General features: G+C 33.8%; 1 protein-coding gene across 2 annotated transcripts; it reads right to left on the bottom strand.

The window, feature by feature from the left end:
* Positions 1-476: 476 nt before the first annotated feature.
* Positions 477-8,279, bottom strand: LOC139482303 (probable splicing factor, arginine/serine-rich 6). 2 transcript variants are annotated; one of them, XM_071266106.1, is made up of 6 exons: positions 8,121-8,279; positions 6,220-6,231; positions 5,514-5,554; positions 3,094-3,189; positions 1,952-2,133; positions 614-1,061 (listed from the first exon to the last, which is right to left on the bottom strand). In XM_071266106.1, the coding sequence occupies exons 1-6, from the start codon at positions 8,239-8,241 to the stop codon at positions 758-760; spliced, it is 756 nt and encodes a 251-aa protein (XP_071122207.1). In that variant the 5' UTR covers positions 8,242-8,279; the 3' UTR covers positions 614-757. The 2 variants fall into 2 exon arrangements, with proteins under 2 accessions (XP_071122206.1, XP_071122207.1); XM_071266105.1 differs by lacking the exons at positions 6,220-6,231; positions 8,121-8,279 and adding an exon at positions 4,368-4,741 and having other exon boundaries at positions 477-1,061; positions 5,514-5,560.
* Between the last annotated feature and the right edge of the window lie 8,413 nt (positions 8,280-16,692).

Raw genomic sequence — 16,692 nt, forward strand, 5'->3', positions numbered from 1 at the left:
CATACAAAGTATCAAGCATCCCAGGTTTCTATGTTCTGAAGTATTAAAGCTTTATACATAAAGTTTATGATGCGGACTGCAAATAATCCTTGTGTGTGCTTACTGCAACAAAAGTAGCTGCAAGACAAAAACCTGTCCATTACAGCATTTGAACTATTCCCAATTGCACATTACATGTACAGTAAACCCTCTGGCTATAGCGAAGACAAAATATGTGTACCAAAATATAGGCCTATGTTTAACTTTAAACATGCTCAGACAGATCTATAATGTGAGTATCACCAAAGTCATCAACCTAACCGACACATTTAACTGTTGCACAAGCTTATCTTTGCTCTTACTTCAGATTTTTATGATTGTCAGAGAATTAACGAACACATTAAACCTGGTCAAAAATCAGAAGCACAACCTCTTGCCAGGATTATAAGAAACCTGGTGAATGTTATTTCAGGAAAGTGAAATCCAATACAATTTTTTTTTCTTTTTCTGTTGTTTCAATGAAAGTCGTCATTTTGAAAAGTTACCACAAATGTTTCATTTCTCTATATAACTTCATGGGGAAATTACATATGTAAAACCATAACAAGCTAGGTCTGTTTCAAAAAGTAAAACATTATTACTTCTAAAAGATATGTATTTACATAATAATAAAAACAACAGTCTGCACATCTTTGTAATGTTTGTGTTTAAAACATAGAAAAATTCACATTTCATCTCTGCACTTTGAAGATTGTTACATTCACAACTCCTAATAAAATCATCTATCTGACGCAACACTCTTTGACCTGCTTCTACTCCGCGACCTTGATCTTGAGGGTGACCTATCTTCTCCACCATTGTTGACATTCTCAAGAGGTGACCTACTTCTAGACCTGCTATGGGATTTAGACCTGCTTTTACTTTTGGATCTGGATTTACTACGAGATTCACTCTTTTTTGAACTTCTCCTCCTTTTGCTGTCATGACTACGATCTCTGCTGCTTCTGGACCCTGACCTACGTCTGCTGCGTGAGCGGCTACGAGATGATCTCCTCTTCCTGTCTCTGGACCTAGATCGGGATCTGATAATCAAAAGAATTTGATGTGAAAATATACCTGTACTGATTTAATAGAAATTCAAACCAGTAAGAACTATACCTTTTTCCCATAAAAGATAAAAACATTTTGTCAAAAGTTCTTTGGGCAGAATGATATTGGAAAACTTGGGTAGCAGGTTCTTAACCAAGAGCTAATGAATTATTTACTAAAATTCGAAATCATCCGATGAGATGTAAAGTTTTGTGAAATGTAACTTTCATTTGTTGAACAGCATGCATATATATATGATAGAAAATTTCTTTTGATGGAATATTTGTCAACTGTATCTACAGTTTGTCTACATCATTTTTGTATTTAGATATTTTTGTGTGTAGGAGTAATTACTTAAACTGCTTGTTGAATTCATGTGACAGATGTTGCACTACAGACTAGGCATATTTATAATTTTAATGTTGCATGTTTTTCGTATTCTTTGATCATTGGTCATGTTGTCAGTTTCATTTTTGTTAACAAATTTTCTATCTATAATGCTCATGTACAGAATTTTTATAGACATCTATTCAAACCTGTTGCATTTGTTTGCACTTATCTTAAACCAGGAACCTGTTGTTCAGTGGTTGCGTTTGTTCATGAATATGGTTTCTTGTTTCTCCTTTTGTGCATAGTTTAAACAGTTGGTTTACATATTTAAATGGTTTTACACTAGTCATTTTTTTGGGGACCTTAAAAATTTGCTGTTCAGAATGAGCCAAAGCTCTGTGTTGAAGGCTGTTCTTTGAACAATAATGGATAACTTTTAACAAATTTTGAGTTAGACGGAGATTTGTCTCATTAGCACTCATTCCACATCTCCTTATATTTATAAATACATTTTTTGACTGTATGTCATAGACCATTTTATGACTGTTCGTACCTTCTCCTTCTCCTGGGTGATGGTGACCTATATCTGCCACCCCCACCACCGCCCCCTCCTCCTCCTCCACCACCACCATTCCTACCACCAGGTCGACGGAAACCATAGTAACGATCATCAGGACAATCTCTGGCCCAGTGACCAGTTCTGTGACATCTGTAACACTCATCATAGCCTTGTTGCTAAAATAAAGATTGTATTGGTTAAATTCTACTTTCTAATTGTTAATAGTTTAATTTCAATCACATTATAAACAAAATTTATGGAAAATATGTACATTACGACATTTCAATATGACATCAGATTATTCAAGCAAAAGGTCAACTACGTTCAGAATTTATCGTCATGCCAAGTCATAGCCTTTTAAAACTTTGTAAATTTACTCAAAACTTCATATACTAATGATAAGAAATATTTCTGGCTGTTCATAAATTTACCAACTCTCATGTGCCTAGGAAATTACATTATTAAAAGTTTAGAAATAAGATCCAGATGTAAACAAAATATATGAAATAATTTAATATTTTATTGTTATAAGATTTAATGTAATAGTTATATAAAACACATGTTATGTTAGGCTCTGATCCTGCCCATAACGTTATAGTATGGTATTAGTTTTCTGTTTTGCTTTTTCCAATCATATTGTGTTGTAAAATGATGCCCTTTATGGGTTCTTGATTAGATTAATAAAATTCTTATCTTATCTTATCTTAGCTTATACTTAAGACTATATGTTATGTTATAATCGACTTAAATGGTAAAATAAGACTAAATAAGAATGTTTTAAAATTTGTGTAACCACTGTATAAGCAACAGTTAGATTAGAAGATGAGTTGACACATCAGACAAAAAAAGAGAAAATAGAATCTTATGAATAAGAGATAATGTAATGTATATATACTGGTGTAATAAATATAAAAGATGTGACAAAGATGTAGAGATTAAACACACATTCATTTTTCAATAAATGCCTCAGTATCAACAGATCTGATTTTTTATTTAATTGAGATTTTTCGTTACCAACTTGTGGAGAGCGATTAATTTATAACATCATCTCTAATCCTGAGATATCTAGTAAGAAAGGTCAGTTTATGAGGCAATTTCTCTTATTGTCCAGAATCTTTCAGGTGAAAGTGACTTACCCTACTGACAACAGGACGACGAGGACTTCCTTTCGACCATTCCACAATAATACTTGAGCCACATATCTCTCTACCATTTTCATACTTAATTGCATCCTGCAAAAGAAATGTACAAGTTTTAGTTTTTCTTCACAAAAGTAATACTTTATCAAAAGGGAGAAATTTTTATTTAATTCAGTTATTAATCAAAATGGGATCTAACACTCAATCCAGGGTTTTCCATTACACCGAAAAATGGGGATAAAGCACAACCGTATCAGACTGTTTAACTTGTATATGATGTAAATGAAAAACACTTGTTACAACTTTTTTCATTACCCACTACAATACCATTTGATTAATCTTGAAATAAAAATAACTAATTCCTTGTTGAAATAAAAATAAATGAATGTCAGAAAGTTGAAATTATTTTTTATTCCATTAACGGACAATTACATGCATCAATGCACATCAGATATTGAAAAAAAGTCTGATTTATGTCAGTCAAAATAAATTGTATTGCAAACCATGTATGACTGAACATGCAAATCCAATTCAATAAATATTGTATAAGGGGAACATTCAAAATGTAGAATAAATGAAACAAAAGCAAATAATAAGCATAATGATTTCTGTGTTCATCTGTAATAAATAACTATGATGTAATATGTCTTCTGTGTAAAGATTACATCTACATAACCATGACGATAGTGCAGGGAAAGAGAAGAAATAATTGAAGAAAAAAATGTTATTAAATTTTCTTCAAGAACGTTTTAGTTTTCTAAATTTGTTATGGCATCTGTTTTTAGTCCTGTCATACAGAAATTGGCTAAAATTTAACCTAGAGATGGATACATGTATGTATGCTATCTGTATTATTTCTTGGTGAATATCTTAGAGTCAGTTTGTATTGTAGCAGTACTCCTCCATATCAATTATAAGCTACATAATAAAATTATTCATGGATTTTAATTTTTTTTACATGATCTGTTTTGATTTCTTGGCATGTAATTTCTACACAGTCAAGTTATGTAAATGACATCACTTTAGCAAATTTAAAAACTAAAATTAAAAGATATTCAACACTTGAAATGATTTCAATATATGAACTGAGAGCAAAAACTTCTTTAATTATAAAACTAAAAGAAGAACAAGCCAATTTCTGTATTTATAAGACATACTTATAAAATCATAAAATTCTCTTTAAAGTTTCTGATGCTTTTTACCAAAATTTACTGATCTTTTAAAGAAAGAAAGAAATTAAAAAGTTGATATATATAAAACTAGCGACATACTGTTTAAACCTGGATCTGGTTCTATGGATACCAACACTGGGGGCATGACCTTTGGTTCGGTCAAAATGTGACCATGGTTCGGTCGACCTGATTGGATGGTTAGTTTCTGAACACCTGATTGGATGGTTTGAATCGTACCATGGTTTGGTCGATGAGTAATGAATGGTTTTGCTGGGACTGATTAAAACAAGGTATTAAGGCTCCAGTCTTTGAAGGAGCTAAACTTTGCCATGGCTCAAATGGAAGGCAACATGGTCTACCACAGACGAACATTTATCATGGAAGGCTTTTTGGTCTTCCTTTAAGGTTTGGCATGGATGCTGTTCATTGGGCAGGACTGACGCTGGTCATGGTCACATGGATAGGACACACTGCTAATGTTGCAGAAAATTATTATCAAACATGTATTTCTAATGTTTTTAATATTTCTTCATCTATTTATAAACATGTTGACAAAAAATCATTTGAAAAGTTTATCCTTGCTTTTAACAACAGCTTAAACAGTAATATTTCAAAGAACTAACAACTTTTCTTTTAAATATGTATAGATGAAGAACCTTATTGTCATATATCTATATAAAAACATTTAATTCAATGCAAAGATTTATAACTTAAATGAATTACACATCTTAACAAACAACCTATAAAAGTGTACCTGAAAACAGATAAATTTTAGCATATAAGCATGTAATTGCAAATACTTTTTATCTTTTCATCCAGGTCAATCACTTCAAAATTTAAAGAAAATGAAGAAAAAATTGTAATTTCAAAATAAGAAGAAATGTATCACCTGTTTTCTCGAGGCATTTACTTACTATGTATTCCACAAAATTTAAATAAGGCAAAAAATGGAGACTTTGCTCTAGCATTTTTACACAAAAGACTACAATGTATTAACAGATATCCAATGATCACAAAAGATTCCACTTTTCAATATCAAATTGTGAATTTTAAGAGGTATGTTTTTAATGTAATTGTGCATCCTCATGTACCTATATATATGGATTCAAAGGTTTTCAAGTAGAGTTAAATGTAGCTTTTAAGAGCAACCTATCATTAAAAGTCAATTATACTAAGAATGATTTTGCCTCTTTGTATAAAAATGCTAAAACCAGTTATTCCCTTGAGAACCAAAGACAAAATTACCTCTGCATCTCTACGATCTTCATAATCAACAAATCCATAGGCTAAAATGTAATAGGCACAAAATACAATACATAATGTAATAATATCTTATACAAATATAAACCAGTCATGTCAGTGATATTTTGATTTTTAGTTCCCTTCAGTAGGAGTAAGTAAATTTAAAGGTTAAAATACTGTTTCCTTAGTCTTAAATCTTAGGTACAATTCACTGAAAATATGTAGATAGGAAAAAAGCTACCTGTTGTTGAACAAACAATACTGCATTTTTTTAAATGACAAAATCCTTCACCTTTCAATTAGGACAGTTGTCTATCATCAACATCTACTGATCTATTTTTTTTCCTTTTGATCTCCTTGACTTGCTTTTATGCTGTCTCACTCAATGGTTAGCCAAAATGTTTAACACCTGATCACATGATAATGATAGCTGTTATTATAATTTCCTAATTCAAATATTATTTTGTCATCATATTCAACTGGTACAAAAAAGTTGAAAATTATGGTTTTGGGGCTTGGGCTTTGATCATTGATGAAGGCCATAAGGTGACCTATAGCTGTTTAATTTCTGAGTCATTTGGTTTCTTGTGGAGAGCTGTCTCATTGGCAATCATACCACATCTTCTTTTTATAGGTAATTGACAACAATGTCTATAATTCTGTTATAAAGTCAGCTGTAACATTTTTTTATCTTCTGTAATTGTCTTACCCATTTCAGCACCTGTAAATATAAAGCAGAGCTTACTTTAATAACATTGTCATTATATATGTAAAAGGTATAATTAGAGTTATTTGTTTTCGTTTCACATGTGTAATCTGTCAACATGACAACAACATTTCACATAGTGCAATCTTTCCACAAGAAAAAAATTACCAGCGACATGCATAAAGAGAAAAAGTTAGATAATGATGTCAAAGAAAGTATGGAACGAGCTGAAATGTATTATATACATTGAAAAGCTAAAGTTTATGTACATGTATATATGTCATGTATGTATATTATCCCTGTGGGTAGTCAAGGTGGTTAAAATTATTGTTGTGGATTGATGCCAAAAAAGAAAACATTGAACTGGTCAGATCATTAGAAGTTTAAAACTTATACCTGGATCCGTATCAGGGGGTCTCATTGGGGGGTCCCGATCCCGGATCCCGCTTACTGTTATGTCAGATTCACGTATCCCGCTTACACTATCAGGGTTTCCGCTGGCGGTCGCCATTTTCGCAATTTGCGAAAAAATAATAATTGTGGCGATAAAAATTCGTCATTTGCGAAAGAATTTGGCGAAAGAAATATATAAACCGATTTATTTTCCTCCATCTTGTTTATTTACTTTTTTTTCGAGTTTCTCGGACTTTACCCGATCAGACAATACTCGGAATTCACCTTGACCTCATTAAGATTTAGACAGAAAATCAATAATCAGCTGATTGCATTTATAGCTATCGACAACAAAGGACTAATTAATAAAGGTGTTGATTGAATTGTTTCACAAAAGGATATGGTCAATGGCTTCCGCTATAAATGTCACATACAGAATTAATTTACATCTTTGCGACGCACGTGTTTGAAGCAAACTTTTGACATCTCTCCCTTTAAAGATAGTTTTGAAAAGAAAGCTGTTGTTGTGACAAAAATTGTTCAAAAGCAAGAAAAATCTCCGATTTAAAACTTTAATCCTTTTATCCTTTGACTTTAATGAAGTCGTTTGAGTGACACATGCACGTGTTTCAAGCATAGTTGTACGTCTCAACTTTTTCATTTACGATAGTCAAGAAAAGAAAACTGCCGTTATGAAAAAATCTATCCAAAAGGCTGGGAACAACCCCTCGAATGAGAGTAACCCTTCAATGTAATGACTGCACATGAAATGAGGGATCAATTTCATGTGATAAAAGCTTTTGTTTTGTTGTAAAAATTACTTTTTAGTACAAAAGGGCACAACAGGAAAAATATATTTATGTTACTTGGCGAAAAAAATAATAAAGTGGCGAAAAACATATTGTTTTGGCGAAAGAGGTGGCGAAAAAAATAATTGACCCAGGGGAAACCCTGACTATGTATGTAAGCAATTCTCATTTTTTTGTCATTTCCCAGGTCCCGCAAGACCTCATTTCCCGTTTAACGACACAATAATTTGACTTTCACGTGTCACGCTTACAAAAAATCGCATCACGCTTAGACCCCAGTGAGACCCACTATCTGTTTTGAATGTTCTTTCATAGGAATAATCTGAAAATCAATGTTATTGAAAACTTCAGCAAATTATTATACAAAATGTCAAAAATATTCAGCTGGACACTGGTAGCACCAAAAATGTATTCTGACAAAAATTATGGCAAAATTATTCTGGCACTACTGCACGCTCGGCTTTTTGTAAATGTTTGTTTTAAATTGCAAACTACTGCGATATCATTGAAATATTTTTTAGTAGTATTCAATATACTTTTTTTTACAGTGGCATTCATATATTGGATGATGCATCAACATGATCAAGTGAACGGCGTTTAAACAAACAAACAATATAAATATGAATGCCGCCATTTTGAATAACATTATCGGCGAAAACATGTTTTTGTTCAGGGTTGAACGTAAAGATTTTATGCGTTTACCGTATTTCACTTCACATCTAGTCATTCGTCCATATGGTTCAAAAACATCTTCCATGTCTCTTACTCTGGTAGATTTACTTAATCTACCGATAAAAAGCTGGCCTTCTGCACGCCGCGACATCTTTCTTTCTTTCTGGTGAAATGCCCGGATGAAATGATAAGGTGCGAGACAGCTCGGCCTGGAGTTAACTCGTACCGTTTACGCATTACGCCTGTCGCATCCTCAAAATATAATGTTCCCTGTCATATCAGAAATTCATTGAAAATACACTACAGGGAGGTTTTCTTAATAGATATAAATCAGTCACCAAAGTTTAATGAAAACTGCTCAAAGCACTTTAAGGATATTATTAAATGTAAGGCATTAAACCCAGAGAAAAACTGTATAAAATCTTGTGCAGTTTTTCCAGAGAATTACATATTTCACCGTAATGACCGAGACTCCCTTGGATTTACAGGTATTAAATCAAACTTGGTATCCGATGAAAAAGTTGAGCTTGTCACTGAATGTGAAATTATTTGGACAAAAGTAAAACTACAGAGATTTATTTTATTAAAAAAAAAATATATGAAAGCAAGGACGTAGCTAGGCATCTTATTTTAGCGAGGCAAAATAATTTTTGGAGGGTATGAAATGAATGGTGCAAAATCCTGTATTCTAGGCATTTTTAGAGAGTTTGATAATGTTTTGAATTTGGACACTTTTTGTATAATTTTTTTCATATTTTAAGACTTTTACATGTTTTACTAACACCAAATTTTCATACCTGCCAACTGTCACTATTTGTGGGGGATTTCCCCCATGGAGGCTCCCATGGCAAATGGAAATTTTGAGAGAGCAATTTTGTCCACAATTTAAACAAAACAATAAATTTTATAATGGCTATAGGCTTGTACTAGTATGAAGAAGCCAAAAAACAACACTAAAATATATTTGAAGGCCCCCTTGATGGTTTTGTAGAACTATGGGATCCATCTTGCACGTAAAACCCCCATGGGCATTTTGAAAAGTTGGCAGGTATGAATTTTTAACAACTTTATTTAAATTTATATGTAAGATAATCATCCAAATATCACTGATTTGAGTCTGCTGTCAGAACATAGAACAAACATGCATCGATTCAGTAGAGTTTGCCAAATTTTTCTATTGCCGGTTCAGTCAAATCGTTTCAGAATCATAATTTGGTCTGCTGATATATTAGTATCGCGATGAACATGGAGCATGACAAGACCGCACAATCTCTCGCCACCGGCATGCATGCTCTTTTCCAAGTTTTTAGTCGTTTCCGGGCAGTCTGTGTTTCTAAAGGTAGCACATTATCATCAACACAGTGATCAATGTCTTCTTCCAATTCCTTCTCCATCAGCAATTCGTTAGCAGCATCGTTTCCAAAAAGGAATTAAGCTTTCCTGTAAGCACCATCATACAGTCGCAGTTACAAAATATTAAACTCGCTTTTATGTTGACAAAGAGTAGACAAACTAGGAATAGAATGAGATAAGATACAGGTATATGATTCTATCTATTGAGTAAGTCTGATAATGGTACAGGGGAAATTGGAATGGAGTTTTTGACGTTTACATGTAGCTCCGTAATTTCCAATTATTTCTGGAAATAGTTGGTGGTATTTTACTTCCAGAATCTATAAATTTAGGGGTTAGGGGTTGGGGTGTCCGATTCCGAAACCCCGAATATAAAGAATCGAAATTCCGTAGTCCCAAATAAGTAAAGACGAAATCCTGTGTTAAAGGTTCTACCATTCCTCAATAATATCAAATAGGAATGTGGGATATTCTTTCAATTTTTAAGGTTAAAGAAACATGGATAAAAACTATAATCCATGCATGTTTCATATTATTTATATTTTATTTATCTGTAAAGAGAAAGATTAAAGTTCGTGAAATGAATACGCAGACAGGACTACCCCCTTCCGAAGACCAGTACTTGATTTGTCAGTCTACTTATCTTTTTTGGATTGTACTAATGAAGTCATATGCAATACTCAGACTCTGTTCACAAAAATAGTTTACTAGAATTATTCCTTCTTTACCTTCAGTGTCGCTTTTCCTTTTTCTGCAAGAGCCTGTTTATTACTAGAGATGCATGATGATTATCGTTACTAGGTTAATGTAATTGAGAAACATCACCCGTTGAGATGCTGAGTTATATCCAGGAAGAATAGTTTAAAAGGAATGATGACAAGTTATAGAAATCAAGGTTGAGACAGAACAACAAATGACTATTATATTTATATATATGTATAATCAGTGTCGAAATTTTAGTGAGGCAATTGCCTCACTTGCCTCAAGGGTAGCTACGGTCTTGCTTTGGTTCAAAGATATCATCAAACTCAAAGAGTCAATAAACAAACTTGCTGACGGTAATAAATATAAACAAATGATCATAGCAAGGGATTTCAACTGCCCTGACATCGATTGGGACACCCTCGTAGTTAAACCAGGCGCTCAAGACTGTGAAGTACAACAAACACTTTTAGAAACCTCCATAGATCTGGTGCTTACTCAAGTACAAAGAGAACCAACTAGATACTAGACCTTGTTTTCACAACTTGATAACCCATCACTATGTAAATCTTCAACTAGCATTCCTGGCATCAGTGATCATGATATTGTAGTCACAGACTTTGACATAATTCCACACTATCAAACAGTCAAAGCGTAAGAAATACATGTTCAACAAAGCCGACTGGGACTCAATCTACAAAGAAATGGAACAACTTTCAACAACTATGGAATCCCAAACCGCCACTCCAGTAGAGGAACTATGGTCAACCTTCACCAACACTGTATTCACAATTATTGACAAATACACCCCGTCAACATGGTCAAAGGTATGCACATCTAGAAAATCGCTGCCGTGGATCAACAGAAATCTAAGACGAATGTTAAACCGCAAAATAAGACTCTATAAGCCCGCTAAGAGATCTAAGCAGTGGAATGACTACAAGAGCTTCCAAAAAAAGTGCAAAAAAGAATTTAAGAAAGCAGAGATCAACTATATCAACAACACCATTTACCAAGGTCTACAAATCAAATCAAATCAAATCAAATATATTTTATTGTCAATTAAAGACACCCATTACAGGCAGAATAATCACAAGTTAAATTTGGTACAATGATTACAAAATGATTACAATTATTTGAGTACAATTAAATCAATGATTACAACGAAGAGAATAGAAAGACACACTTTTAGTCTAATGTATATTTATAAAATGTATCACGTTTCAACTTTGACAAATACAGTGATCCTAAAAAATATAGGAAACTGAATTTAAATATTCTGGTTTTTCCCCTGGTGCTTTTATGATCCTACAATAAGAAACTGTACAAATATCTAAATTATGCCTCTGTCTTTTAACAGTAAAATATATAAACTCACTAAGTTTCTAATAGTTGTTTCCGAACAACATTTAAATTATTAATTAAATTGCTCACTTGATTTAAAATGTGACTATCTTCATTGGACATTAGCCAAATAAATTGCGATTGATAATCTAAATTGTGAAAGTTTTTGTAACTTTTAACTACAAGATAACAACACAAAACCATTCTGGTGTTATGTTAAATCCAGACGACAGGAATTTCGAAAACATTGGCATACCAGCAATGAAACAGAATGGAGCACTAAGTCTTGTAAACGACAACAAGGAGCTAGAAAACCAATATACTTTTAAACCAATTTGAATCGGTTTTTACAAAAGACACTTTAAATGCAACACCAAAGATAGATAAGAAAGTTGGAAAATCAATACCACCACTGAAAATAACAACAGATGGAGTCGAAAAACTTTTGAAGAACATAAAGCCATTTAAAGCCATTGGGCAAGACAATTTACCAAACATTGTCCTTAAAAACTGCTCTAAACAACTAGCACCTGGGCTGCGACACATCTTCCAGCAATCCATAAACTCTGGCACTCTAGATCTAACTACTAATTGGGTAAATGCAAATATCACTCTTGTATTTAAAAAAGGAAATATAAACAAACCAGAGAACTATAGACCGGTTTCTCTTACCTGCGTTACCTGCAAGCTGCTTGAGCATATTATATGTAAACACATCCTGACACACCTTGAAAGGAACAATATACTCACATCACTCCAGCATGGCTTCCGTTCAGGTTTCTCCTGTGAAACGCAGCTTCTAACAACGATGAATGACTTATTCCAACTTCATGACAAAGGCCTGCAGACATATAGTAATTCTAGATTTCTCTAAAGCCTTCGATACGGTCCCGCACCAAAGGCTGTTAGCCAAACTCGAAAGTTATGGTATTGATGGTCCAATACTAGATTGGCTAAACGTGTTCCTGACAAAACGATCCATGAGATAAAATTGAGAATGGAAATGAGAGTCTTGGTAGATGGCGAAAATTCTGACTCTGTAGGGGTAGCATCAGGAGTACCTCGAGGCATGGTATTAGGACTGCTGCTGTTCCTATGTCATATTACCCGAAACTGTTAAATCTCAAGTCAGATTATTCGCAGATGATTGCCTACTGTATACTAGGAAAGTCCAAACACAACAGGACCACCAACTACTACAAAACGACCTTGTATCGTTAGAAGAATGGGCCACAAAATGGGGTATGAGATTTAATGCCAAAAAATGTTACGTGATGAGTGTCAACAACAAATCATCTCATTTTTATAAACTGGACAATCACATCCTGCAACAGGTACAACAAAATCCGTATCTCGGTGTAATTATCTCAGATGATCTGAGGTGGGGCGCCCACATCGCCAAAACCGTGAAGAAAGCCAACTCCACTTTAGGCTTCTTGCGAAGAAACCTCCGCCACTGTCCAAAGGATTGCAGGAAACAGGCGTATATAGGACTTATCCGTTCACTTCTAAATATGCGTCCATAGTCTGGGACCCTTACTTAATGAAGGACATTAATGCACTTGAACGAGTACAGAGACAAGCAGTACGTTACATCAGTGGGGAGTATACAAGCAGAGAGGAAGGTAGCATAAGGAGACTAATGAATGAACTAAAACTTCCAGCACTGGAAAACAGACGTCGTCACAGTAGACTTACTTTTCTCTACAAGGTGGCCGGGGAGTTGGTACCAGCTATACCACAAGACTCCGTATTAGTCAAAGAGAGACCAAAACGACAAGTTAAACCAAAACAATTTAGTGACTTTAAAACAACAAACATTGCAGACAAATTTGCTCAAAACAACAGCCGGTGCTTCAAAATTCCACCTAGCAAATCAGAAAAATACAAACAGTCATTCTTTGTAAGAACGATACCTGATTGGAAAAGACTACCAGACAATCTCGTGTGTGCTAAGACAATTGAGAGCTTTATAACTTCGGTTGCTCTCATAACGTTGGACTAATTTTCCAGCGCCTCTCTCCCGTTGCCATTGATGCCATATTCTGGCCCTGCAACGTATTAATTTTAATTCAGATTCAGATTCAGAGTCTGAAAACTTGAAAATCCCCTCGTTTTTTTATGAATAAAATCCCATAACATAAACATGATAAACGTAAAATCTATTATTTATAAAAATAGAATTTGAGCTTACAGCAATAGATATAACATGTAAAAGCATATCAAAGTTTCATGAGAACTGCTGAAACCATTTTTTAGTTATTGTCCGAAAACTGGAAAATCACCCTTTTTTAAATGAATAAACGCCCATAACATGCATAACATGCATAACAAATAAACGTGAAATCTGAAATTATAAAAATTGAGAGGGAACTTTAATACGTCAATAGATATAAACTACGGAGTGGTTATTTGTCCGGCTATAGCCGGACGAATAGTGCCAGGGCTATTTGTCCGGCCATTGCAATGCGTATGTCATATATCTGCTTTCGGAAGTGTGGGTAATATTATCTTTAGTCATGTTAGTAGCACCGAGGGGGTGCGTGTATTTTCAATTTTAAGATCATGGCTGAAAACGGCGATATCAATATTTGTGATAAATCTTGCAGTTTTTACGGAATTTGACAATGAAATGCAATAGTATGAACTTCAAAAAATGATATAATTTTATGAAAGGGACTAAAAAGGGAGAGAGGTTACAACCTTGCAGTGGGGATGTTGGATATAGGATTATAAAAGGGGGGGGGGTAATGAAAAACACGGGACGACAAAGATGGGATCAGAAGAAAAAAAGAAAAGAGGAATTTGGGAATTCGTGTCACCCGATCCCTCATGTAAATAAAATAAAATCCCACCTAGAATTTCTGAACAAGATTTTAACAGTGTTGTTCACTTTTTATTGAGGGGGGGGGGGGGCATAATAGAAAAATCTCCCATCTGTCACTCAAAATATGGATAACTTTATGTGAAGGGGTCTATAATTCTCTTTGACAGATACAGACATTACAATTTTGTACCCTTTTCAGCTACACAAAATCCTATACGTTAACTGTATGCACTACTGAGTCAAACAATACTTAAGTTTGTTTTACTAGTAATATCTTCTCTCTCCTTTAATAAAACATATGGAATGCACATGATTTTTTTCTTATTATTCGTCATCCACAATGGACTATATAGTATGAAGAAAACAACAATTTCAATTACCAGTAACAGGATTAGGCCTTAACAATAAAGATTACAAACATTTGCTACCCCCTGGTGCTGCTGAAGGTAATATTACACGCACACACAAATAGTGACATGCGCATTGTATTGGCTGGATAAATAGCAACTGCCTTTAAACTATTCAACAAAGTTTCATGCAAATTGGTTGAAGCATTTTTTAGTTCATGTCCGACATGTTGACGACGCCGGGATGGACGGACAGACGTACAGCCAGACGGACAATGGTACACCCTAATACGTCCCGTAAACGGGCGTATAAAAACCATTAAGAAACAACACATCACCTCGGATAGTTTCGCTATATCAATTGTATCCTATATCAAGTTATATTTGATCGGATAGGGTAGTTCAACCACAGGGACTCGGTTAGCAGATTAAAATTTTGTAAATCAATGTTTTTAATTTATTTTTTATTATTTCCTGTCTATTTGCATTACTATATTAACGTATTTAACGTTGCCATCACTATTTCTTTGTTTTCTGGCAATGTGCAGTTTACTATCCATATCCATATACTGAAAAAACCTAAAGGGATCTAAGTCGCCATCTTGAATTGCCTTCCCTACTTTAGATAAAAAATAATTAAAAATATTAATAAATTACTATATACCTTACAACAGCCCTCATTTTCTTCCGAAATTATTCTTCTATCACATGCATATTTTGATTTGTGGATTAACAGAACCCTTACACAGTTTCAGTTGCATTCGTGTCAAAATATTCATATTTCCCGGCGAAAGCAACGTATCATTCGGAAACTTCCGGGTTGATGCGTTTACTACAACGATAAATCCTATAAACAGACGAGTGCTGTCCCCTAACTTCATACCTACGCCACACCAAGATATCCTTCATATAAATTAAATATCAAACAAAAATGTCTTTGAACAGTTAGTGCATGTATTGTTTCAATACCAGATTATCCTCCTATCCTTCCGCCCATTGAAAATATCAAATGATTGTCCCAAACTATCGGGTTGTATTTCTGAGATCTTCTGACATCGTCCTGATATTTTTCAAATCATGGATTTATGCAGTACAACACTTATATAATCAGAAGAGTATGTATGTATATGGAAAAGGAGACTACTGATTGAACTTCATACATGCATGTATGATAAGTTAATATACTTTTTCAAAGTATTACTCCAAGTTGACCTACCAACCGGCCCTCCCCCTATTTTTATATCCTGGTACTGTTAGTAAACCTTATAAATCCCATTGAACGTGTCAATATTTTAAGTAACTTCTTCATTTTATTGATGTGTCTACGAAAAAGTCAATGATTTATGTTACCCCGTTTGAAGAAAGGTTCTATTCGTTAACATGGTAATAATTTTGTGCTCGATATGTAATAATAAATCAGGGGACAGCACTCGTCTGTTTATAAGGATTTATCGTTGTAGTAAACGCATCAACCTGGAAGTTTACGAATGATACGTTGCTTTCGCCGGGAAATTTGAATATTCTGACACGAATGCAACTGAAACTGCGTAAGGGTTCTGTTAATCCACAAATCAAAATATGCATGTGATAGAAGAATAATTTCGGAAGAAAATGATGGCTGTTGTAAGGTATATAGTAATTTATTAATATTTTTAATTATTTTTTATCTAAAGTAGGGAAGGCAATTCAAGATGGCGACTTAGATCCCTTTAGGTTTTTTCAGTATATGGATATGGATAGTAAACTGCACATTGCCAGAAAACAAAGAAATAGTGATGGCAACGTTAAATACGTTAATATAGTAATGCAAATAGACAGGAAATAATAAAAAATAAATTAAAAACATTGATTTACAAAATTTTAATCTGCTAACCGAGTCCCTGTGAGTTCAACATACTCTGTAAACTTTGAATTATTTATTGCGATGACATAATCTATATTTTGGAAATTGAAGTAAAAGGATAACGCTGCCATCTTTTCATTCTTCTATAACGATTTGTGTGAATTCTACCTGTTACTGGGCTCAGTA

This window comes from Mytilus edulis, chromosome 7 (assembly GCF_963676685.1).
Source record: "Mytilus edulis chromosome 7, xbMytEdul2.2, whole genome shotgun sequence".
Classification (NCBI taxonomy): Eukaryota; Metazoa; Mollusca; class Bivalvia; order Mytilida; family Mytilidae; genus Mytilus; species Mytilus edulis.